Source organism: Callithrix jacchus, chromosome 12 (assembly GCF_049354715.1).
Source record: "Callithrix jacchus isolate 240 chromosome 12, calJac240_pri, whole genome shotgun sequence".
NCBI classification, from domain to species: domain Eukaryota; kingdom Metazoa; phylum Chordata; class Mammalia; order Primates; family Cebidae; genus Callithrix; species Callithrix jacchus.
This window is the reverse complement of record NC_133513.1, coordinates 4,630,613-4,656,268: the sequence shown is the minus strand read 5'-3', so window position 1 is coordinate 4,656,268 and position 25,656 is coordinate 4,630,613. Positions and strand designations below refer to the sequence as shown.

The 25,656-nt window shown below is 60.7% G+C and overlaps 1 protein-coding gene across 19 annotated transcripts in view; it reads right to left on the bottom strand.

Annotated features, from left to right (window-relative positions):
* Positions 1-25,656, bottom strand: part of PKD1 (polycystin 1, transient receptor potential channel interacting) — a 66,439-nt gene that overhangs the window by 16,954 nt on the left and 23,829 nt on the right. For 18 of the 19 annotated variants that reach the window (XM_078344295.1, XM_078344290.1, XM_078344291.1 and 15 more), the window contains 19 exons: positions 13,606-13,677; positions 13,418-13,489; positions 12,989-13,158; positions 12,136-12,804; positions 11,833-12,016; positions 11,244-11,458; positions 10,932-11,047; positions 10,405-10,531; positions 9,831-10,078; positions 8,624-9,379; positions 7,576-7,707; positions 7,148-7,323; positions 6,681-6,814; positions 2,607-6,226; positions 2,261-2,410; positions 1,230-1,373; positions 839-1,118; positions 536-749; positions 293-452 (listed from right to left, as the gene is read on the bottom strand). In XM_078344295.1, coding sequence (XP_078200421.1) covers positions 293-452; positions 536-749; positions 839-1,118; positions 1,230-1,373; positions 2,261-2,410; positions 2,607-6,226; positions 6,681-6,814; positions 7,148-7,323; positions 7,576-7,707; positions 8,624-9,379; positions 9,831-10,078; positions 10,405-10,531; positions 10,932-11,047; positions 11,244-11,458; positions 11,833-12,016; positions 12,136-12,804; positions 12,989-13,158; positions 13,418-13,489; positions 13,606-13,677 — 7,639 coding nt within the window. The remainder of the gene's footprint in view (positions 1-292; positions 453-535; positions 750-838; positions 1,119-1,229; positions 1,374-2,260; positions 2,411-2,606; positions 6,227-6,680; positions 6,815-7,147; positions 7,324-7,575; positions 7,708-8,623; positions 9,380-9,830; positions 10,079-10,404; positions 10,532-10,931; positions 11,048-11,243; positions 11,459-11,832; positions 12,017-12,135; positions 12,805-12,988; positions 13,159-13,417; positions 13,490-13,605; positions 13,678-25,656) is intronic. The other variant, XM_078344301.1, reaches the window with a different exon arrangement.

The window sequence follows — 25,656 nt, the reverse complement described above, 5'->3', positions numbered from 1 at the left end:
GTTACACAGTGGATGCTGCATGACGTGGAACGACCTGAGACCCTGAGCTGTTTCTTTGTGGGCAAAACAGGGCACACACAGGGGCCCTCCTGGGAGCAGGAGGCACTGGGAAGCAGGCACTGGGGAGGGCCTGGCAGGTGTGGCTGCTGGGAGCAAAGGGTGCCGCTTCAAGGTCACTGAGATTTGCCTGTGGGACCCGGGGTGAGCCCTCTGCAAGATTCCAGAAAGTATGGGTCTCAGTCCCCCAGCATGCGTGCAACAGACGTGCAGTCCCCTCCCCGCCTGCACTCGCCTCGTTCAGCACGGTGACCAGGGCCAGCGAGTACTCAATGACATGCTGGGGGTCAGCCTGCCGCAGCAGTCCCGGGAGCACGCTGGCCGTGAGCCCGTGCAGCCAGGCCGTAAGCCCCGCCGCGCTGCTGTTGGGCTCTGGAAGGACGATGGCCAGAGACCTGTGATTAGAAGGTGGTGGTGAGTGGAGGGGGACAGTGAGCAGCCGGCAGTCTTGGGGGCACCCTCCCAAGGCCTGGCTCACCTGTTGAGGGCGACCACAGCGGCTCCAAGCTGGTCCTGCACCACCACAGCCAGGCCCACCTCGAAGTGTGGCCTGAAACCCGGAGGCAGCACAGCCCCATAGCTGGAGAGGCTGCCCTTGTAGACACAAAACTCCTCACAGTGGCCCTGGCGACAGCGCCGCAGCAGCAGGGCATACACCAGGGGGGCACTGGAGTCCTCCGCATCCTGCCAGCCTGCAGGACCCCACGGCATCACGGAAGGGCCCCGAGGTGTCACCGAGTGGGGAGCTCCCGCCGCAACCCCCACGCAGGCCCACACTCACCTGAGCATTCGAAGTACACCTTGGTGGTGAGGGCGTGCACAGCGCCCAGGGGAAAGAGGCGGCACGAGCCCCCCAGAGGTGGTCGGTTGGGGGACAGGCGGATGGAGGCACAGCCCTCCTCCTCACCCGAGTGGCCTAGCACCGTGAGCGTGAAGGTGTAGCCCTCGCCATCACGCAGCACGCCCCGCCGCAGCACCAGCTGCATGCCTGCACTGCCTGTGGACGTGGTGGTCTCGTCCAGCACCAGTGTCTTGTTGCTGAAGGTGCGTGCCGCCCAGCGCTGCAGGCAGGAGGGGTGGTAAGGGGGTGGTACACTCTGCCCTGCCAGCACCACTTCTGCCTGCAGGCTCCACTGCTGGGCCATGGGACCCACACCCCTTTCTGTGCTCACCCCTTGCTTGGAGCCGCTGCTGCAGTTGAGGCAGCGGCCCTCCAGGTACACGTAGGAGCTGCGGCTCACTTCGTACACAGCCTGTGCCTTGCAGGACACACACTCCAAGGACACAATGGGCACCCGGCCGCTCCGGATTAGCACCTAGGGAGGGAGCGGGATTACCTCCAGCCCACGTCGGCACAGCATGCTGGAAGATTTGGGGGACCCATGTAAGATGCTGCTCCCAAATTCCAGGATTCCTGGGGGACTGGCTGCTGCTGGTGAGCTCAGCCCCTGCTGGCATAGTCGTCCGGTTTTCCACCTCCCAATGTAGGTGGCTGAAGCTCATCCACAGGGTGGAGGACCCCGGGGTGTGCGTTCAGGTGTCTTGCACCCAGCTGGAGCCTGGCAGGAAGCAGGCGGTGGTGCTGAGGGACATGTGTGAACAGATATACATGTGGGCATGAGGACCCTGTGGTCCTGACTCTCAGGTGCAGCCCTGGTCCAGGGCCTGGGTCAGGAGGTTGAGCCAGAATGGAACATGCTCCCATGCCCTCCCCACAGCCAAGCCCTCTGGGCAGGACCAAGATCAGGCCAGCTGAGGAAAGTAGGGCCTGGGAGACAGACACTCGCTCTGGGGGCACCAGCAGGTCTTGCCTGACAGCAGCAGGAGCAGCCACCACAAGCTCAGGGTCAGCGAGCCTCCTGGCCGTCCCGAGAGGGGATCTCGGGGGTGAGAACCGGCCCACTGCATCCAGGAACAGGGGCACAGGCTCGGGACAGTGGCAGCCTCCAGGGTGGGAAGAGGCTGTTTCTCACTGTTGGTGTTGTTAGGAGACTGTGTGGCTTGAAGATTTTACATGGCGCTGGGGCAGGTTTGGAAGGGAGCAAAGCTGAAGCAGGCTGTTTTGTGAAATACAATTTGTACCGAAACAACAGAAAGTTGGGCGAGAGCGCACAGCCTCTGCAAGCACTAAAATACAGAAAACAATTGATGAGCAGGGGTGCTGGGCTGCCAGGAGTGTGGCCAAGGGGCGGGCAGCACCCACCGTCTGGTTGGTGGCCTCCTCCTTGCGGCCAGCTTTCCACACAGTCAGACTGAAGGTATACTCCACGCCAGCTGTCAGCCGCTCCCGGGGAATGGTGACCATGCTGCTTCCTCGGGGCCCAAAGTTCAATGCACACCCGCCAGCCTCCCTCTGCAGGCCGAGAACAAGGGGTCCTGTGGCATGAGAGTCCCACCCAGCCTCAAAGTGGAGCCCAGACCAGGGCACGGCTCGGGAGACTCCCTCCCCATGCTGGGACAGGCCAACCCTAGTGGCGTGCTGGGTGTTTCCCAGCCTTGGGGTTACAGGCGGAGGAGGTAGCAGGGAGAACAGCCCCGCACCCGCTGACCTGTGTTGAAGCCACGCAGGCCCAGTGGAAGCTGAGGGGTGTCTGGTCGCCATCCTCTAGGTTAGGATCATAGGACTCACTCCCATCCAGCACCAGGTCCTGTGTATCCGACCACACACGATACGAGCCACCCTCAACAATGGGCACCAAGCGCTCGGGGGCCACTGTCACGTTGGCCTGGATGCTCCGTGCCAGCGGCGTGTCCCCAAATGACACGACAAACACGAAGCAGTAGTGGCCCACGGGCAGTGCCAGCCGCGGCAGCACCAGCTGAGGCCGACTCACGTCCACGCCAGGCAGGGCCATGCGAGCTATACGCCCAGGCCGCTGGCAGCTGGCAGTGCGGTACACCTCCCAGCGGTACTCTGTCTGGTAGGTGACACAGTCACGCAGGTCAACATGGGCCTCCAGGTAGTTGCGCTGGGAACGCCGCATCAGCACCTGCAGGGGCAGGGCCACGTCCACCTCTGGCTCTCGGCAGGCCAGCACCTGGACAGTCACCGTGGCCTGCGCCATGAAGAAGCTCACCAGGTTGGAGGCATTCACCTGCACACGGTAGTCCCCGGGCCTCAGGTAGGTGTGCTCAGCCCTGGGCTCATCTGTGTCCCATCCTGGGGCCCCATCCCCAAAGTCCCAGTGGTATGCCACACGCCGGGGGCTGGGGCTGGTGGTGGCCTCAAACTGTGCTGAGCGGTTGGTGAAGCAGGGGCTGCTCCGCAGGGCCACATACTGGATGGTATCCTGGACCTCCAGCACCAGTGTGCGGTTCTCGCTGCCCAGGGCATTAAAGGCGCGCACCTGGATCTCCAGCAGCCCTGCGGCCACAGGCGTGTAGGTGACGTCACGGCCCGAAAGGATGACCAGTGAGTCGCCCTGGACCTTCTGCAGCGAGAAGTACCAGGCGTAGGCGACCCGAGAGCCGCGCTGCACACGGGCTGTGAAGTTCCGCTCAGTGCCCGTGGCAATACCCTGCTCGCAGCAGTTGGGCACCTGCAGCCCACTCACAGCCTCCAACACCACGATGCGCACCTGAGCCTGGGCCCAGCTCACATGGTTCTCGCCCTGCACACTTACCACGTGGTCTCCAACGTGGGGGAAGCTGCGGGAGAAACGGGGCCCAGAGAGCACCTCGGGGCCGGCCCCACCCACCTGCAGGCGGAAAGTGACGGCTGACCCGGCAGCCAGCAGTATCTGAAAGTGGACGAGCTGCCCAGGCGCCACCACCTTGCTGCTGGCCCACAGCACCAGGCCCACGACGGGCTCCTCCACTGTAAGATTGTGTGTGGCTGAGACCCAGCTGATTGCGTTGGAGGCGTTGAGCCGAAGGGAGAAGGCACCAGCCTCGGGGAAGACCATGGTGACATGCGGGCCGTACTTGCTGCCGCCACCGGGCACAGCCCAGCACCAGCTCACATCAGTGCCCGTGGCCAGCTGCCCCCAGAAGGGCACAGAGGAGCCGGCTGCCACGAAGCTGCCACTTGGCTCGCTGGCCCTGATGCTGAGGCCACTCACAGGCACCTGCACGGCCACTTCCATGGTGGCGTTGGCCGAGCCTAGCGGGTTCCCTGCTGTGACGGTGACCAAATGCAAGCCAGGCATGGGGAAACTGTGGGTGGTAAACGGCTCAGGGGTCTCCCAGCTCAGTCCCTCCTCCAAGGACCAAGTGTATAAAACACTACTGCCGCCAGCCAACTCGGCACTGAGGGTGACACTCATGTTGATGGCAGCTGGGTTCGGGGAAGCGGCCACCATCAGCCACCCCACGGGTTCCACGAAGACCACAGTACAGTCAGCCCAGGCGCTGCCCAGCATGTTGGTGGCCCGCAGCTGCACGTGGTAGGTGCTAGCCTCAAGCGTGGTGAGTGAGAAGGCTCTGCCGCTGCCGGCCAGGGCCGGGCCCCCCTCCCGCTGGGCAGCCCAGCTGTAGGAAATGTTGGTGCCATCCCGGACCACGGCCTGCAGCTGCACTGTGTGGTTGGTGGGGAAGTAGCCACCACCACCCACCACCTGCAGCCCCTCGATGAGCTGCAGGACATAGATGAAGATGCTGTCCTGGGCAGAGCCCACCTCGTTCTCAGCTGTGACAATCACATTGAAGGTGCCCACTGAACGGAAGGTGTAGGACATGGTAGGGCCCCCAGGGATGGGTGTGCAGCGGTCACAGAGTACCCAGGAGTAGCGCACATCACTGCCCGCCTCCAGCAAGGTGCTGAAGCTCACGCTCCCGTTCAGGGGCACCACCGTGCGGCTGGCGTTGATGACAAGCCCCCGTACTCGCCGCTTCACCGTCACGTTGAGCCAGGCCTCGCTGCGGCTCACCTCATTCCAGCCAGCCACTCTGACAGTGAAGTCGCCAGTGCTGTTGTAAGTGTGGATGACCTCAGGACCCTCCAGCTGTCCACCGTCCCCCAGATCCCACAGGTAGCTAGCAGGTCGCCCGCGGCCCACAGCAGAGAACAGGTACGGCTGCTGCAGCTCCAGCACGAGGGAGCCATTGACCTCGATGTCTGTGACCACCACAGGCTCCTGCACCTCCACCAGGGCCGAGTCGTTGGCAGCAGAGACGTTGTTGGACACGGTGACTGTCACCAGATAGGAGCCTGGGTCTCGGTAGGTGAAGGTCACCCTAGGGCCCGCAGCGCGGGCAGAGGTGGCTTCCTCAGTGCCAAAGTCCCAGGCATAGTGGTAGGGGAATGGGGGCCAGACGCACGCCACCAGCCGGGCCGCGACCCCCAGCTGCAGGAACTGTTTCTCTGGCCGAAGGGTGACGTTGCCCACCTCGGGCTCCACGCAGATGCTGGTGAAGTAATGTGCCTTGTTCACGCGGCTTGACAGTACAAGTGCCAGGGGGAATGTGCCGCTCTGCGTGAAGTTGTGTGTCACCTCCGGGCACCCCTGCACAGTCCTGTTAGAGGAACCATCCCCAAAGGTCCAGTCAAAGAGGTAGTGGGCTGGGTCCCCAGTAACATAGGCCTTGAGCCGCGCGTCGGGCTGTGTTGGGATGCAGGTGGCAGGTTCGATGCGCAGCACCTCTAGGACGAAGACCAGCACGTGCAGGCTCTGAGCCAGGCGGCCAGCGGGGCTAGCCGCGCCCACAGTCACCGTGCAGTTCTGTGCCTGCAGGTACACATGCTCAACGGTGGCCTCAGGGCCCGACAGCACGGTGCCGTCCCCCATGTCAAAAGTCCATGTGACGTTGTCGCCTGTCTCTACCGCGGCGCGGACCACCACGGGGGCGCCCTGCTCCACGGCCAGGCTCATGTCCACGCTGAGCCCACGGAGCTCCTCAAAGACGCGCAAGTCTGCTTGGGCCACCGCGCTGCTCACTGTGTTGTTGACCTCCAGGCGTACACGGTAGGTGCCCCTTGAGGTGTAGGTGTGGTTGGTGGCCGGCTGGCTCTGCATCAGGACTGGGGAGCCGTCCCCGAAGTCCCATATGTACAGGACACCGCCGGGCGCAGGCAGCGGGTGTGGGTAGAAGGTGACGGGCCGGCCGGCCACCAGGACACTGTCACTCATGCCCACAGCCACCGAGGGCAGGACAGAACGCACGCTCACAGGCACCTGCTTCGTCAGGTTCTCAAAGGCGTTGGATGCCAACACAGTCAGGATGTACTCACCTGTGGGGACAGGCCCAAGTGGGCAACAGTGGCAACCCCACCTGCTCCCCAACCGCTCAACAGAAGCCCCTGACTGAGGAGCCCAGGGGTGAATGGTGCACCTATGGCCCAGCCCTGAGGGTCCTCGCTCCCAGGCTACATGCCAGACGAAGCACAGCTGCTTCGGCACTAAGGGCCAGCAGGTGAGGATGGCACCACCTCCAAGTGCAGCTGCACTCGGGGCAGCAGAGCAGCCAGAGCCAGGCCAGGGAGTCCAGAGAGCTCAGCTTCCCTGTCCACTCCCCACCTCCATCTAGCCCCTCCCTCACCCCAGCCAGGGCCAAAGCCATCAGCCCAGGTGGGGCTATAGTGAGGGCTATTGGCGGGGAAGGAGGCAGGCTGACTCTGGCAGATTGGGGAGCCCTGTGCTCACGGCCTGAAGGGCAGAGGCCCCCTCACCCCTTCAGCCCCTCACCTGGGGCAGTGTAGGTATGCGTGACGTTGTGCTCCACCAGCACCTGGGCCACTGAAGGGTCTGGAACCGGGAAGGACTCGTCGTACGGAGGCTGGAAGTGGCCGAGGGCCTGCTCCCCGTCCCCAAAGGTCCACCTGCCAGGGCAGTGGGCAGGCAGTGAGTGGACCAGGACAGGGTGTGGTGGCGGGCAGGTGAATGGGGCTGGCTGTGCCTGTGGGGCAGGGGGTGCCAGAGTCCCAGCTGAGGCTCCACCCTACAGTCACGCCCTGGCCCTCCGTTCAGGGTGCACCCACTGTGCTGTGGGGCCTCTCCCAGCTCCTATGCAGCCTCAAGGGCTCCTGTGAACCCAGGACCTCCCAACAGACAAGGAAACTGAGGCTTAGAAAAATGGCCCCTTGCTGTGGGGTCCCATGGCTGGAGCTGGGAGAGCCTGGTGCCCGCCCCTGACAGGCCCCCAAGGCACTCACAGGAAGGCCACCTCCACAGCCGAGTCTACCAGCACGCCCGCCGTCAGCAGCAGTGAGGCGTCAGGGGACAGCACGGCCGGCACCGTGGAGACCTGCAGGCCCTGCATCCTGTTCATCCGCTCCACGGTGACATTGTAGTTCACGGTGACATTGCTCACATGGTTGGAGGCTGTCAGCTGTGGGGACAGGCATCAGTGCGCACCAGCAGTGGGTGGGAGGCCCAGCCCAGCTTGGCGCCTCTTCCCGCACCCACCCACAGCCGCCACAGCATCTTTGGCAGCATGAAGCAGAGGGAAGGCAGAGGTGACTGAGGAGCCCGCCCTCTTCTCCTCCCCCTGCCCCCTCGACCCCCCATCCCACCCACTCACCCCACCCATTCCCTCTCACCCCACTCCATCCCCTCCCCTCCCAGCCCCCCGCCGACCTACTGAGAGCTTGAAGACCGCCGAACTCTGATAAATGACATTGAAGACTATGTTCTGGAAGGTCAGGGACTGCTTGTCGTTGATGGTCCACCGGAAGACCACATCCGAGCCGGCATCCACCACTGGGCTGTACCTCTGCGGGGGGTACTGGTGTCAGTCCAGGCTCTGTGGGAAACTACTCTGCCCTCAGCCTGTCACCTCCTGGACACACCTCCCATCGGGCTGGAGAGTCCCATGCAGGGCATAGAGGGAAGGTGGCCGGGGCTCGGGGAGCCACATGCCACAGGAGCCAAGTCCAGACTGGGGCACTGAGTGTCCAGCTCTCCAGCCTCCAGCCAGGTAGCACTAGTTATGCCTCAAGCTCTCTGTGCCTCAGCTTCCCCATCTGTAAAGCAGACCTAGTACCAGTTACAAAGAGTCCACCTCTCTCTGAGCCTCTCAAACCTGCCCAGAGCTCCTACCCAAGCTCCTCAGCCAGAGAGCTCGGCACAGTGAGGGAGGCACACAGGCCTCCCAGCGACGGGACCCACATCAGCTGACCAGAACAGGTTCAGCAGAGGAAGCCTGGGACAGGCTGCACAGGTCATGCCGGGGCCATCAGAAATGGCCCCTCCCAAGGCCCCTAGTGCAGAGGCAGTTACCCCCAGGACAGAGACAACTCTGTTCCCCATGTACCCAGAATGGTGGCACCGCAGACAGCCAACAGTTTGCCATCAGGGGTTCAGACTCCACCTCAAAAGCCCCTCGCTTCAGCCAGGCGAGAACACCACAGAGGGTGCGAGAGACTCATGGAGTTCATAAGGGGTTGGAAGGCAGAGTTTTAGACTTGTTTCACGGACAGCAGAATGCACAAGCGGAACTGCTGTTGGAGCTGCAACTTTCTAAGAATTTAGAGCCACCAAGTAGTCTGAGTCGATGGCCAGCAGGACTTCTGGAACCAATGTCCCCAGTAACTGAGCTGCCACCCCCATTGGGAAGCCAGGCCTCGCGCTGTGAGCACCCGTCTGGGGGCGCTGCCTGGAACAGGCGGCGGAGTCTCCGCTGTACTCACCACTAGAACTCCCTGCAGCACACGGGCCTCGGGGCTGGGCATAGCTCGGAGGCCACAGATGGGCTCCTCCGCCATCACCTGCAGACTGAGATTGGCCCGGCTGGCGCTATTTTCCGCAACGACCTCCAGCACATGCTCCCCCTCACTCAGCCATGGCAGCGCTATCACTGAGAACAGGGTATCGTTGGTCTCCCAGGGGCAGCTGGGCACAAGGGTGGCTACCAGGGCAGGGCAGGTGGCCTCAAAGCGGGCGCTGACATTGCCCCCAGCCCAGCGAGCCGTAGCCGTGGCATTGGCACCAGAATCCAGCTGGAGCACCAAGGCTGAGCCATTGGTGGGCACGTAAAGGCGGCCATCATGGGGGGCAGGGGCGATGACCCGCAGCCCAGCCACCGGGGAGACCACGTTGAAGCTGCAGGACAGGCTGTGCCTGGACACGCCATTGTCCACCTCAGCCCGGACCTCATAGCGCCCAGGCAGCTGCAGCCCAGGGTTCGGCCTGAGACCCAGCAGCACAGTGAACCGCTCCGTGGCCACAAGCAGCCGCAGGGCACAGGCAGGGCAGGCCCGAGCACCCTCCAGTTGGGCAGGCAGGCGGGGCAGCCAGGCCGAGGCGTTGGCGGAGAGGTATGGGGCTTGGAGGCCAGGGCTGCTGGAAGCCAGCGGGCAGTGCAGGAAGGCACCAGGGCCAGCGTCGTGCTGCAAGCTCACGAGGTCACCGGGGAGCATGAGGACATCCTGGCCGCGGAGGGTAACCTGCGGAGAGGGAGGCAGGGCTGCAGCACGTCCTCGTGGTCATGGCCCATGGACCCCAGCACGAGGGGTGAAGGTGGACAGGCAGGGCTCCACGCTGGGGATCTCAGTGCTGTCGACCACGCCTCATGAAGCCTCCCCCAAGGTGATTGTGACAGGGACAGGCAGAGGACAGCTGCAGACGGGGACACACGGGGAGAGGACACAGGCCAAGACCCGGCGGGCAAGAGGGAGTGACTGTGCCCAGAGAGGGGAAGAGGAGGCACAGCTCATGCCAAGGGCCTGAGCAAGAGCTTCTCCAATTGGGAGAGCGGCCAGGGCACTGCAAAGGTCGTCGGAGCTTGGAGGTCAGAGGTGGCAGGGACGTGGGAGGGGCCTGCAGGCTGGGTGTGTCTGGTGGACAGGCAGGTGGCCTGAGGAGCTCAGGGGACAGATCCAGGTCAGAGCCACACACCGAGTACTGTGCGGGGGGCCCCGCGGGAACAGAGAAGAGGAACTCCCTCCATAGCATGTAGGGGGCCTTGGGGAGTCCTGGCCCTGACATGCAGCTGTTGGCACAGGCCTGGGAGTGGCAGGAAGCGTCCAGCGGTAGGCAGACGTTGGCTCCAGGGCACCAGCATCCCCCTGGCATGCACTCGGGGGCCGGCTGGGTCCTGTTATCCCGGAACCCGCTCTCAGGCTCACTGCCATTCTCCGGGGTTCCTGCGAGGAGGGGAAGGTATCGGGGCCCTAATTTGCCCACAGGCCATCACTGGGGATGCCCACCTGCTTAAACCCACAAGCCTGGCCTTGCTGTGAGAACAAGTCTCACCAGGCAGCACTCCCAGCCCAGTGCTGTGCCCTTGCCTCTGGCCAGCCAACCAACCCACCCGATCCATCCCCAGGACACTTGCAACGAGCTGGTGTCTCTGAACCCCTACTCTGTCCACCTGAGACTAGGGACCGCTCTGGTGGCCACAGGACCAGCAAATGTGAGAGCTCAGAGAGGCCACCCCAAGCCCTCAACGCCCACTACTCAAGAGTCCCACCTGCTGTGCTGAGGGGCCGGTACACCTGCAGGCGCAGCTGGGCAGGCTGCAGGAGCTCCTGGGTCCCAAATTCTGCTGTGGTGAGGAAGGCTTCTTGGCTAAGACTCAGGACCGGGAATACCATGACCTGGTGGGCAGGGGCCACCTCAGCTCCACACACCACAACCCAGGCCAAAGCCCAGACTCCCCTACCTCAACTTCCCAAGGAAGACGGGAGGGAAGGGAGCGAGCCATCAAACCCCCTACAAGCCTGGATCCTGTTGTTCCGAGAAAGACTCGGGTGGAAACTGCCTGACCTGGTTTTTAGGAATAACTCACACTCAGAGAAAAGGCCTGGGGAGTCTGGCATTTGCCAGAATAATGTGATTAAATGCTTTCCTCTCTGTGCTCGAGATTTTCCAACCCATCTATACTGGGCACAAGCAACAATAAAGCCCTAGAGGTTTTGAGAGAGCCCCATAGTAAGCATGGCAGGCAAGGTCTCCAGGGACAGAAGGGTGGGTTCTAGAATGCAGAGGGCCAGCTACCTCCACAGGCTGACGTGGGGCTGACAGGTCATCCTGCTGCACCAGAGGTATCAGGGGTCCCTGCAGGTCCCCACTGGGCGCTCCCACGAGGAAGTTCTCGGCATCCTGCACTGGGCCTGGGGTGGCAAGTGTGCAGTGAGGCTCTGGATCTGGGCCCAGGACACCGGGAACAGACTGGGCGAACAGACTGGGGACCGAACCGCCCGACAGCCCCCCACCAGCCCCTCCACTGAAGCCCAGGCTCCACCGCGGGCACTTGGCAGACCCCTAACCACAGCCAGTGCCTCAGGCCCCCGTCTGGTCCCTGCACACCTCCGGGCCGCAGCTCACAGACATAGCTGTGGGGTGCTGAGCACAGGTCAGTGTTGCACCACCCAGTGGGCCCCAGCCGGACGCAGTGCTCGGCGGTAGCTGGGTGTGGCTCCCCAGGCAGCCAGTTCTGGCAGCTCTCCAGGCTGAAGGCCTCGCCCTGAGGTGCTGGGCCCGCCCCCTGCACAGCTGAGAAACCAATCCACACGTCCAGGCTCCTGTGGGCAGGTGTGGGATGGCGCGGGGCTCAGGGCACTCCTCCATCCTCCCACACTCCCCTACCCAAACTCCCCTACCTCACGGTCTCCCTTTCCAGATGGGGAAACTGAGGCTCAGAGCCCAGAGAGCTGCAAGCACCCATGGAGCCTGTGGGAACCAACAGGGTTCCCCATGCACATCACCTCCCGTATGGCACGCCCCAGGAGTGTCCAGAGGCTGCCCCCAGCTCATGTCCACCCCTCCATCTGCAGAACTGACAGGTGGCCGGCTCAGCTCCCGCCTCCCTCCTCCTGAGCCTCCCCAGCTAAGGGCTCTGCACCAGTGCTTCAGAGATCCCTCAATCTATGTCCCCTTGAGGAGTGGGGGCAGGTACCTGGTGACCTGGGAGACCAGGAACCGCTGCACAGCAGGACTGTCCACCATGGCCAGGGCAGCCCCAGCCCAGGCCCGGCACTGCTCCTGTGCCTGCAGCCAGGCCGCCTTCTCCACCACCAGGCGGTAGCAGTGCCCATTGCCAGGGAAGATCTCTGTGTCCAAGGGACAGAGCGGGTGCACCACTGGGGACCGGGGGTAATAGGGGTGTCAACAGTCAATGTGGGCCCAAGACAGGGATAACCAGGCTCTGCCCCACCCACACAGTCCTGGGGAGGAAGGGGAGATGGGAGGAGGCGCTCACCTCGGGTAGGCTCCTCACCCAAGGCCACGATGCTGTAGGTGGCCTCTAGGCCTGAGCCGCCACGGTTCCGGACGCTGAGCTGGAGGCTCTCATCACTCTGCACTAAGGATGGGCACACAAGCTCCAGGGTGGCAGGTACTGCTTCCACCTGCACGTTTGTCTCCAGCAGGGCTGAGCCAGCCCCCAGGGCCAGCACAGCCGTCACACGATAGTGCCCAGGCAGCACATAGCGGTGCAAGGCCACTGGGCCTGCGCCATCCACCTTAGGGGAGCCATCCCCAAAGTCCCAGTGTGCGGCAGTGATGGGGAGGGGGGCGGCAATGTGGAAGGCTGCTGGCTGGCCAGAGGCCAGGGGTCCATGGGGCCCCACCAGGGCGGCACCTGAGGAAGCAGGGAAGACGTGCTGGAGGAGGGTGGGGCCCCCACAGGCAGGGGCAGGGGGTGGCAGAGGGCTGGAGCAGAGGGCCAGGCAGGCAGAGGAGGCATTAGGGGATGCCGCTCCACACAGGCACTGGCCCTGCTCTGAGAGGGCTGCAAGGTGCTGGCCGGTAGAGAAACAGAAGGCGCTACAGGCCTCGGGCTCCAGCAGGCCCTCGTGGGCAGGTGAAAAGGCCACTGCTTCCATGGTGCCCGAGCTGTTGTCAGGGAGGCAGGCGACATACTCCTCACCTAGAAGAGGCAGCTGCTGGACCCTGGGTTCCACTCCTCCTGGCTCCACCCACACCCCCCATCAGGGCTCTCACGCTGCTCCTCGGCCCAAAGCCCCGCCCTAGAGCTGGTTCCCCGGTGCCTGCAGGGCCCAGGGCCCACCTGGCAGGGAAGGACTGAGATGGCCCCACCCACGGGCACTTACCACAGCCACTGTCCCACAAGACGATGCTGAGCAGAGGCTGGCCAGCCCGGGAGACAGGCCCAGAGCACGTGGCTGCCTCGGGCTGTACCACTCGCACCTGCTGCTCCTTCACCCACCGTGACAGCCACACCAGGCCACAGTCACACTCAAACGGGTTCCCACTCAGGTTTCTGCAGGGGAAGGGCAAGTGTGGGGACCATGTCTGGTGGGAAGGGTATACACCAGCCCCAGGCCCTGGAGCACCCCGTGACAGCACAGCCTCCCCTGCCCCAACCAAGCCAGCCCTGGGGGGCTCCAAGCTGGCCAGCAAACTGCCCCCAGGATCTGGTCTCAAACCGGAGAGGAGACATGGACCAACTGGGAAGGCAGAAGGGATGCTGGGGACCTGGGGTCCAACCAGTGACACCCACCAAAAGAACCACAACTTACATTTCACTTAAATTAAATAAATTAGCAAATAGTCCTTCTTCTAACGTGGAAATCTTGTTGTTGCTTATGTCCCTGGAAGAGAGGGGGGATTCGGCAAGTATGATGGAAGTCCCCGCAGCCAAGCAGTGAGAGGCGGCTAGTCCATTGGGAGTGAGCCCCGCATGCTGGCGTGGCCAGGGGACACTCACAGCTCTGCCAGCGCCGAGAGGTTTGCCAGAAGCCCGACATCCAGCGCCTGGAGCAGGTTGTGGGACACGTCTCTAAGAAGCAAGTGACCATGGGTCAAGGCCAGAGCTCCTAGTAGGCCAGGAGGCCATCCCTGGGCCCACCCCAGACACTGCCAGCACCCCCGAGCTATGGCCTCCCACCCTTGAGCTCCCCTCTGAGGGGTCAGGAGAGGCCTTTCTAATGGAAGACCCAAATGAACACTCATCTAGGGAAACCAAGCCAGAAAAGGCCCGGGGCCTCAGCCCTCTATACCCATATCAGCCCTATGCTGAGTGCCACACGAACATGTCCACCCAGGCCCCCCATTTCCGGCTCTGAGCCCAGCAGGGTGGTCCCACTGTGAGGCCACAGCCAGGCATGACTGTGTGAGAAGCCAGCTCACTACCAGGCTACCAGGGAGCAGGGGAGCAGGCACCGTCTTGAGGTATAAACCCAGGAGAAATGGGACATCCCAGACAGCTGGGTGCGGGCGCATCTGTAACCCAGCACTGTGGGAGCTGAGACTGGAGGATCGCTTGAACCCAGGATTTCAAAAACACCCTGGGCCACAGTGAAACCCCTGTCTAAAAATATATATTAGCCAGGCATGGTGGCATATGCCACTTGGGAGGTGGAGGCAAGAAATTCACTTGAGCCCAAGAGGATGAGGCTACAGTGAGCTGAGATCACATCACTGCACTCCAGCCTGGGTAACAGACCGAGACCCTGCCTTAAAAGTAAATACATACTTACCTAATAAATAAATAAATAAAACATCAAAGACAAACAAACCTAATTCCATCTAAAATACACAGCTTCCACACAAAATATAAGTAAAATCGGAAAACAGAGCAAGCTGAGAAAAGCACTAACAACTCAGATGACATATTACAGGCCAAAAATTCCCTTGCTACATGCACAGCTAATAAAAAAGGTCAACTATTCTAGTTAAAAAGAAAAAATGGAATATGGGTGTGGTGGCTTATGCTTGTAATCCCAGTGCTTTGGGAAGCAGAGCAGGGAGGACTGCTTGAGGCCAGGACTTTGAGACCAGGCTGGGCAGCATAGCAAGACCTCACCTCTACAAGGAAGAAAAGAATTAGCCAGTCATGGTGGTGTGCAACTGTAGTTCCAACTACTCGGTGGGGTGAGCCTGGGAGGTGGAGCCTGCAGTGAGCTATGACTGAGTCACTGCAGTCCAGCCTGGGCCAAAGAGTGAGACCTGGTCTTGAAGGAAAAGAAAGAAGACGACAAAGAAACAAAAGAAAGAAAAGGAAGCACGGAAGGCCAGGTAAGGTGGCTGACACCTGCAATCCCAGCACTTCGGGAGGCAAAGGCAGGTGGATCATGAGGTCAAAAGATCAAGACCATCCTGGCCACCATGGCGAAACCCTGTCTTTATTAAAAATACAAAAAAATGAGCCAGGCATGGTGGCGAGCACCTGTAGTCCCAGTTACTTGGGAGGCTAAGACAGGTGAATTGCTTGATTCGGCGAGGTGGAAGTTACAGAGAGCCGAGATCGCACCACTGCACTCCAGCCTGGGCGATGGAGTGAGACTCTGTCTCAAAAAAAATAAAAAAAAGAAAGAAAAAGAAAAGAAAGAAAGAAGCCGGGTGCAGTGGCTCACCCCTGTAATCCCAGTACTTTGGGAGGCCAAGGTAGGCGGATCACCTGAGGTCAAAAGTTTGAGACCAGGCTGGGCATGATGGCTCATGTCTGTAATCACCGCACTTTAGGAGGCCAAGGCTGGTGGATCACTTAAGGTCAGGAGTTGGAGACTAGCCTGGCCAACATGGTGAAACCCAGTTTCTACCGAAGTACAAAAATTAGCTGGGCGTGATGGCATGCGCCTATAATCCCAGCTACTCTGGAGGCTGAGGCACGAGAAATGCTTGAACCCAGAAAGTGTAGGTTGCAGTGAGCTGAGATAGCACCACTGCACTCCAGCCTGGTCAACAGAGTGACCAAAAAAAGAAAAAAGAAAGGAGTTTGAGACCAGCCTGACCAGCATGGAGAAACACTGCCCAGTTAATTTGTAAAAATACAAAATCCCCTGTCCATAGCCCCCCACATAGAGCCGGACTCCCGCCCATGGTCAATTTTGTAATTCAAAATTAGCTGGGCATCCCAGCTACTCAAGAGGCTGAGGTAGGAGAATCACTTGAATCCAGGAGGCAGAGGTTGCAATGAGCCGAGACAGCACTATTGCACTCCCGCCTGGGCAATAAGAGTGAAACTCCAACTCAAAACAAAAGAAAGAAATAAAAGAAACTCCAAAAACAGAGAGAGACAATTAACAAAGGAAGAAAAAAAGTGAGGGAGGGAAGGAAGGAAGTAGAAAAGAAATAAAAGAAACTCCAAAGCAAGAAAAAGGCAACTAACGAGCACAATTTGTCACAGGCCTGGAGAAGACACTCAATGTCAGGAATAATTGGAAAGAGCCATGGAAACCACGAGGCAGCATGGTTCTCTTTCCGGAGCTTAGGTTATAGACGAGGTCCTGGTGCTGGTGAGACGGTGGTGAGTAGCCAAGAGCAGGGCAAACCAAGAACTCCACATCCCCTTGGCACCTCTGGGGTCACCCTGCTGCTCACCCTGGGCGCCCCTCCTGGTCCCACGTACTCCCCAGCAGTGCTTCTGGCACACGGACTGTGGCTCCCTCCCCAGGCCCCTGAGTCCTAGCCTCCCACCACAGGCCTCTACTTCCCCAGGTGTCACCCTCCCCACATGTGACCGAGCAGGTGCCTCCACCTTGATCTGCTCTTCCAGCAATTACCACCTGGTAGCCAGGCCCAAGGCAGGGCAGCCGCCATCCCTCAGCACCAGCACAGCCCCTGCCAGCCTCCAGCCCTGCTCCTCCTATGGGAGTTCACATAGCAGCCTGCCCAGCGCAGAAGAGGCGCACACACAGCCAGGCTGCCCGGTGTGGGAGAGACGCACATATGGCCTGCCTGGCACCGGAGACACATACACACCGGCTGCCCGGTGGGGCCAGGGGCCATGGCAGGGGCTTCAGAGGGGAAACCAACAAAGAAAAGGACCAGGGCCACCCCAGCTGAGGGGGACAGAGCAGCCGAGGCCTTCTCCACTCCAGGAAGCAGCACCAGCTACTGACAGTGGAGCCAGGCCCTCACCTAAGCCGGGTGCCCAGACAGATGAGATGCTGGGCACCTGGCTCCCAGAGCCTCTCATTCCATCTGTGGATGGGCAGGCATGCTTAGGGTGCAGTTCTCTTCCCCCAGGGGATGTGGACATTCAGAGAGCCTGTGTGGTACCCTAAGTGCCAGGAAGAAAGAGGCTCTGGGGGCCAGGGTCACAGGGAACAGCCCCTTTGCCAGGGTCCCTTCTTTACCCCCTATCTGAACCCAGCTTCTCTGCCATCCCCTCCTCTACACCAAAGTCAGGACACATCTCTCCCAGCACAGGCTGAGATGCTCCTCAATGCACGTAAGGATGAGTGGGCCACAGAGGCACTGCTAGGCGTCCACACCATCCCCTCTGTGGGGTGGAATAGGCTGGTGGCTGGGAGACCAGCAAGAGGCCATTCCCCAAGCAGAGTGAGGTAGCCGGACTCCCACCCACTGGCCAAGCACCACACCCGAGGGGACACTGTGCCATGAGGAACGGCAGTTGGACCTGAGGAGGGACTTCCGGGTGGCTGCCATAGCAGCAAAAGCTGTGCTTCAGGGAGAAATGAGGCCGTGGGTCCTGAGAAGTGGCAGCCTGGAGAATGGGGAGTGAGGGGTGCTGGAGAGGCCACGGTGAGCAGAGCCAGGCCTTGAGGAAGGGACACAGCTGTGATGCTGCCCCGAGGCAGCGGCATGGGCTTGGGTATCTGCCCCCAGGCACAGGAGCAGCTCCCACCCAGGCCTCGGAAGGAAGGAAAGAAGTCTCAAGATGTGTGACCACACCCCATTTTCTGGAAAATCCATCAAGAGTGGCTGCTGCTGGAAGCTGACAAGTCAGGGCCGGGGTGGGGGCAGGTCAGCTGAGAACTCCAGAGCGCCCCCAACCCCTGCCTGCCCCACTGCAGACCAGGCCCAGGAATGCCACGGACACTCCTTCCATGCCAGCAGGCGGTCCTGCCTGCTGTCACGGGTGCTGTCCACGCACTCTCTGCACACCCGGCTCCGGGCTGGCCCCTTCTCCCGGCCCTCACCCGGGCCCACAGCCCAGAAAAAGCAGCAAGGCCTTGGGGATCACATTTGGCCAAGCTCCCAGGGTCCAGGGCAGTGGAAGCGAGCTGGGGCCCAGACAGGAGCCAGGTGTGCCCCCCAGCCCCCTAGGGTGTGGGAGCATCTGCCCCAGGCAGGACACAGTAGGTATGTGCTTCGGGGACAGGGACTGGCATGGGTCCCTGTGGAGTCTTCACCCCACCTGCTCCCATACTTTTCCACGTCTCCATCTGATTTTGCCATCGCTGTTCTGGGGGAACGCCAAGGCCTGGCCAGGCAGCCTCGGGCCAAACCCCCCACCTCACCCCTCGGGCTTCTTCCGGACCCGCCGGGTGACATCATCGCGGCTGTCTGATGCCCCACCCCCACATTCTGGTTCCCTGAAAGGATGGAGGACATGGCAGGGCCCAGGTATCTGGCAGCCCCAAGCCCAGGCAGGAGCATGGAGTGGAGCACCGGGTCCTCTGAGATCCCAAGACCTTGTTGCCCCAGTGCCCCCCACCCCAGTTCCTACTATTAGTTGGAAAGGTGGAAGCCAGGTGCACAGGGACAGCCTGATGGGCGTCTAAGGGCCAGGACATGCTCCCAGGGAGGCTGAGGCCAGGCTTGTTGAGAGAAGCGCACCCCCACGGCAGGCAGCACGGTGCCTCAGCCCAGGGACACAAGGAGCCCCGGTGCCAAGCATCTGATCTGGAAAGCAGGAGGAGTCAGGACCACCCTAGTGTGAGACCCAGCCGGCTCCTTAGTGAATGCTGGGGCAACCTTGGGAGGAGAAGTAAGTTCCAGGTGTGTGGGGCACAGTGGGGGTCCTCACCCCTCCCCAGCATGCTTTCCCATCCTGGAGCAGGAGCAGGAAGGGAAGAGGGTCTGGCCAGGCTTGGAAGCTGCCTCTCCACACCTGTCACAGGTGGGGCCGGGGTCTTATGCTGCAGGTCTGCCCGCCCCCTGGGTGTGTGGGCTCCAGATTGAGCCCCCTCGCCCCAGTACTGTCACCCATCACTCCAGTACTCTCAGGGGTACTCCCAGACAGGCGCTGGCTCTCCTGCCCTCCCCCTGGGCTCTGCTATGGCTGGCCGGAGGGTGGCTGAAGCCTGAGGCCGGCAGGGGCCTGGCCTTTTGCCCCACGGGCACTACGGGGCAGGGAAAGCTGGGGTCAGGGAGTGCAACCGTGAGCCTGAGAATTTCCCTGGGTGTGGGGCAGCTCCCAGGGCCCTCCCAATTCATGGCAGAGGGAAAGGCTCCAGACACGCCAGACCCATCTCAGAACCCCACAGCCTCAGTTTCCCCCTCTGCTGGGAAGCTGAAAGGCCCAGGTACCCAACCCCCGGACTAGAGGATGTGTGGGGTTTGGGGGCCGGACGGAGCCCCCAAGAAAACATCTGCACATTCCAGATGCGTGTGGTCAGCAACAGGCGTGTGCCAGGCCCGGCGCCCCCGCCTGAACTGGCCGACTCACTGGAAACTGGGCAGGGGGGACCAGCTCAGACGGGCCGCCTGCAGAGCTTATGTAACTGCTCCTCCCTCGGCAGGGAGAGGATGGGGTGCCAGACCCAGGGAGGCCCCACGCCCCCTGCCAGGCCCCATCCTCTCCTGCAAAAGACAGTTCCCCTCCACCCAGCAAGGATCCCCAGGCCCATCCCTCCTTAGAGCAAGCCCAGGGCGTAGAGAGGGGCTGCAGTGTGGGTGCTGGAGAAGACAGAGGACGGGCCACGGTGCCACCCCCACTTTGGCCCCTTCCTTGCTGGGCCAGCCGAGCCATGACCTCATCTGTTTCCCTCTGTGCTGCGCTCCCTTCTATTTAAGGCCAGTGAGGCGTTTTCCAAGGCCGGAAATGATCCTGTTTAAATTAACAGGCTGTAGTTTGGGACAGCACTGATTTGAAGGAAAACAGCAGAGCCTGGGAATGGAGGGGGAAGGTGGGGGGAGTGGGGGGGGCAGACGGCTGCTGGCTCCTCCTACCACTTCCCCCGAACAGGGCCAGGGAGGCCAGCCCCACCCCCAGCCCAGTGAGAAGTGGGGGGTCGCAGACTCTGGACAGAGGATGAGGCTGGCAGGGCCCAGGCAGCAGAGTCCTGCACAAGGGTCTCTAGGTCCCGGTCCCAGGGTGTGACTAGTCAGGGAGCCCCATGCCCAGCAGAGCCCTCCCACGGCTGAACTGTCCCCAGGATGAGACACTGCCAGGGAAATGGGCAGCTCAGGTCCTCCTGGAACCCACAGGCAGGCAGCACCAGGGTGGAGACTCCAGCCTCAGAGCCTGAAGGAGGGAGAGGAGAAGGGTGTCTTCGATGTCGCAAAGACACAGCCAGCTCAAAGAGGGACGTCTGGAGACGAACCTGCCTGTGGGGTGTGGGAAGAAGGGCACCTCACAGGCATGCCCACCTGCAGCTGGGGTCAGGGCCACCCTCCTGAGTCAAGGGGAGGATGAGGGCCAGCTCCTGGTGTCCCTGCACGCAGCCCACATGGAGCCAGGCGCTGTGACCCCCACACATCCCTCTCTACTCTGACCTGTCACAGCCGACGCAGCCAAGCGCTGCACTGAACTTGTGCTCCTGATGGGCACACTGAGGCTCAGGGGCCCCTCCTCTTTCCCCCACATCATCCCCCAGACATGTCCCTGGGTGGCCAGCAGCGTCCAGTGTGTCAATGGAGGAAGCCAAGGCAGGGAGGGGGAACTGGCCATATGCACCAGGCTGTGCGGGGGCAGTGGTGCCCTGGAGAGGGCAGCAGCACAGAACCAGCCGGGCAGCTGCAATCCCATCACCCACTCAGCTATGGGCACAGCCAATGGCACAAGCCAGTCTGAGGCCAGGGTGATGAAGCATAGGGGACAGACTCAGGACCCGGGAGTCCCTGTACTCCCTGGGCTGTGACGCTCCCTGGGCATGCGCCTTGCCCCAGTGCTGGCCTCATTCCTGCCTCAACCAGAAGGAAGAGCTGGCTTCTGCCCCTGCCTGGGGACAAAGCCCTTTCCAAGGTGGCCTCACAGGACCCAGCCTGTCTTGAGACCACGGGAGCTGCTATGGTTAGCAATGCCACGCTGGGCCAGGGTTGGGCCTTGAGAGCTGCAGGGAGGGAAGGGCCCAGCCCCCCTCAGCCCCAGATGTAGTGCTTCTCCTGCCACCAGCACCTGGGCACCGTGGCCCCTTGGCAAGGACAGCTGCCAAGCCATGAAGAACGAGGTGTTCTGGGAAAGGGCGTGGGCTGCATTTTCCAGCTGCGCTGGCTCTACAGGGAGACTGCAGCGCCCCCGCCGAGCCTACCCGCAGACGTGCCGGCCTCAGCCAGCTGGAGCACAGGCAGCAGAGCAAGGGCCAGGCCCGGACGGCCCCACCACCGCAGACGGCACGGGATGTTTTCATTCCAGGGCCTTGAGCAGGCTGGGCTCCCGCGGTCACCACAGAGCTCCAGAAAGGAACACATTCATCTCCCTCCTAAGTCTTCCCGCTGGAGAGCGGATCCTAGGCAGGGTCTCCACCAGGAGCAGAGGGAGAGGCACCCCAACATGGGGGAGCCCAGGCAGTGGCAGAGCCACTAGGGATCCCAAGGGACCCATGCCCTAGGGGACCCAGGGAAGGGCTTGCAGATGAGGAACCCACATTTGGCAGTGGTGCCCGGCCTCTGTAACAAGATGGCGGCCAGCAAATCACCCGCTTGCGGGCCAGGACAGCAGAGATCATCCTTGGAGCCAGCTCCAGCAGGAGGCCCTCGCAGAGACCTCCTGGCTCAGGAAGGCCCACAGAGAGCCGGGAAGGGGGACGTTGACGCTCAGGCTTAGCACAAGCTCCCCAAAACTCCCAAAGGCCCTTGGTGCCGATCAGCAATAGCGCACACTGCCACGATATAACAGCAAGGATGCTGCACAGTCCACAAATTGTGGCAGGCACTGAGCAGAACTGAAACAGTGCCAGGTGCCAGCTTAGGTCAAAAGAACAAAAGGAGCAACGGAGGCGCTCACAGCTCTGCAGATGCTTCCCAGCTCTGCATGTCTCACACACCGGAACTCGTCAGAAGGTACCAACACGCAAACACCCAGATGCAGGCGCAAGCAGGAGCAGACCGGGTCTTGTGAGCCCCCACAGCCCTGTGGCCCTGTGCTGAAGTCACTGAGACTGGGTGCTGACGGGTGCATAGGAGTCCACCAGTCCAGGGTGCTCTGGCTCCTGTCGACCAGCGTCTGGTTGGAGCACAGGCATGGTGCCTGACTCTGGGCAGCTCTCACCCTCAGGCTGTTACATTCTGCTCTATGGCAGGGCAGATGTCCCAGTGCATGGAGGACAGGGGAATGTCCTCAGAACCCCCAAGGTGACTGATGGACCCACATTAGCAACAACTTATGGTTATTGGGGCTGCTAGTGGCTGAGCCTGGTCAGTGCTACACTGCCCTGCAGGGTGCATCTCATCATGGAGCCCACTTTACAGATAAGGAAACTGAGGCTAAGAGACTGGGCCAAGGCCACACAGGAAGTGGAGGTGCTGGGATGCGAACCCGGGGCCCAAATTTCCTATACCTGGTTTCCCAGCCTCTTTCCTGAAACTGAACAGGAAACCAGAGGGAAGGGACAGAACAGGGATGAGCCCAGGATGGGCAGGTGGGAGGGGCTGGTAGCACCCAAGCAGCTGGACCTCGGGAATCTACGCACATCTCAGCCCCACTCAGAAGCACCACTGCCACCTCTGTCTACGAACCGGAGCACTGGTGTGTGCCCCAGGCCCCCTGTGCGGCTTCAGGGGTCTGCCCCAGAGCATGCTGATGAAATCACCTCCACCACAACTCAAGGCCTCAATTTCCTGGTCTGTAAAATGGGAACAAGAGTGGCTCCAACACTGCAGCACCATGATGAGGCAGAGAGAGACAGGAACACAGAGGGCTCAGTGCAGGGCCCAGCTCAGCCACTGCGAGGGAGAGAGGGTGCAGGGTTTTCCCAGATCTTTTCTTCAAGAAACGGAGTATCACTCTGTCTCCCGGGCTGGGTGCAATGGAGCCATCTTGGCTCACTGCGACCTCTGCCTCCTGGGTTCAAGCGATTCTCTTGCCTCAGTCCCCAAAGCAGCTGGGACTACAGGTATGTGCCACCAGGCCCAGCTAATTTTGATAGTGTTAGTAGAGATGGGGTTTCACCAAGTTGGCCAGGCCGGTCTTGAAAGCTCTCAGGTGATCTGCCTGCCACCTTAGTCTCCCAAAGTGCTGGGATGACAGGCATGAGCCACAGAGCCCAACCTGCTTTTTTAAGGCTGTGTTTCCCAGTCATCCAGGCTGGAGCACAGTGGCACAATAGCGGCTCACTGCAGCCTCAACCTCATGGACTAGAGATCCTCCTCTCTCAGCCTCCCAACTAGCTGTGCCCACAGGGGCCACCATTAATATCTGTTTGCTGGTCTTGTAGCCCAGGCTGGTCTCAAACTCCTAGCCTCAAGCGATCTGTCCTCCTAAAGTGCATGAGCCAGCGCGCCCGGCCAGCCCGTGGTTTTGATGTGTTTCCCTCGTGACTAAGGAGGGTGAGTATCTTCTCATGCGCTGTTGGCCAACTGTGTGTCGTCTTTGGAGAAACCTCTGTTTGGATCCTGGGCCTTTTTTCTTTTTGACAGGGTCTTGCTCTGTTGCACAGCATAGACTACAGTGGTGTGATCACAGCTCACTGCAGCCTGGACTTCCTGGGCTCAAGTAATCCTCCCACCTCAGTCTCCTGAGTAGCTGGGACCACAGGCACACAGCACCATGCTCGGCCAGTGTTTTTTATTTTTTAGAGACCACGGTCTCGCCCTGTTGTCCAGGCTGGTCTCAAACTCCTGGGCTCAAGTGATCCCACCCACCCTGGCCTCCACAACTGCCGGGATTACAGGTGTGAGTGACCCTCGCCCATGTTTAAATGGGGTCACTGTCTTGTTTTTGTTTTTGTTTGAGACGAAGTTTCGCTGTTGTCACCCAGGCTGGAGTGCAATGGCGGGATCTCGGCTCACCGCAACCTCTGCCTCCTGGGTTCAGGCAATTCTCCTGCCTCAGCCTCCCGAGTAGCTGGGATTACAGGCATGCGCCACCATGCCCAGCTAATTTTTTATATTTTTAGTAGAGACGGGGTTTCACCATGTTGACCAAGATGGTCTCGATCTCTTGACCTCGTGATCCACCCGCCTCGGCCTCCCAAAGTGCTGGGATTACAGCTGTGAGTGACCCTCGCCCATGTTTAAATGGGGTCACTGTCTTTACTGCTGAGTCAGTGTTCCCTATATGATCTGGATGTGAGCTGATACTGGATGGATGACCTGCAGGTGCTGCCTCTACAGTCACCTCTGTGGCGGGAGCTAGGGTGCTCCAGATTCATCTGCCAACATCTCCAACTGCTGCCGACACAACCAAAGCCTCCCCATCTCCTCCCCTGCTCCTGCCGGCAATCTGATAGGGATCTCCCCAGGGATCCAGCACACACCCATGAGTCAGTGTGTGGCTTCTCGTCCACAACTCTGGCAAGTTTGCATCCATGTCTAATTAAGAAACTACCATCGGCCGGATGCAGTGGCTCACGCCTGTAATCCCAGCACTTTGGGAGGCCAAGGCAGGCGGATCACCTGAGGTCAGGAGTTCCGAGACCAGCCTGACCAGCATGGTGAAACCCGTCTCTAAGTAAAAATATAAAACTTGGCTGGGCACGGTGGCTCACACCTGTAATCCTACCACTTTGGGAGGTCGAGGCAGGTAGATCACCTGAGGTCCAGAGTTGGACACCAGCCTGACCAACACAGAAAAACCTCATCTCTACTAAAAATACAAAAAATGAGCCCGGTGTGGTGGTACATACCTATAATCCCAGCTACTCGGGAGGCTGAGTCAGGACAATCACTTGAACCTGGGAGGCGGAGGCTGCAGTGAGCCAAGATGGCATCATTGCACTCCAGCCAGGGCAACAAAAGTGAAACTCCTTCTCAAAAAAAAAAATTAGCTGGGCGTGGTGGCACATGCCTGAAATCCTAGCTACTAGGGAAGCAGGAGAATCTCTTGAACCCAGGAGGTGGAGGTTGCAGTGAGCTGAGACTGCGCCACCACACTCCAGTCTGGGTGACAGAGTGAGTCTCTGTCTCAAAAAAAAAAAGAAAAAGAAACTACCAGGGGGGTGGGGGGCGAGGAAAAAAATAATAAATAAAATAAAAAGGAACTACCATTTCCCACACATGCACGTTCTGAACTCTCGAGTATGGCAGCTGCATGAGAGCCGGCTCAGAGACCCCAGGGTGAGGCGAGCTGGGCACGAAGGGTGCAAGTCCTCCCCACCACCTCCACTTGGCTGCCAGGGATCTTTCTTTCTTTTGCCGGAGTCTTGCTTTGTTGCCCAGGCTGGAGTGCAGTGGTGCAATCTCAGCTCACTGGAAACTCTGCCTCCTGGGTTCAAGTGATTCCCCTGCCTCAGCCTCCTGAGTAGCTGGGACTATAGGCACATGTCATCATACCTGGCTAATTGTTGTATTTTTAGTAGAATGCAGGTTTCACCATAGTAACCAGGCTGGTCTCGAAATCCTGACCTCATGATCCGCCCGCCTCGGCCTCCCAAAGTGCTGGGATTACAGGCATGAGCCACCACATCCGGCCAGACTTCCAGGGATCTTTCTAGAAGACACAGGCCTCTCCTAGGCTCTCTGGACAAATGCCGTGCCCCTGCCTCATGGTCATTTCACCCTGTCGGGACTCTCTCTGTGCAGCTCCCTGCATGAGCTTTGAGACCTGGCTTCAATGTCAACTGTGCTGGGGGTCCTTCCTGGCCAACTCCCTCTCCATCATTTGTCTCTGTCTTTGGAGAATCGTTTGCCTGTTGGTTGAACTTGGGCTCCAGTGACAACCAAGCTCTCGAGGACGGCCCTCCTTCTG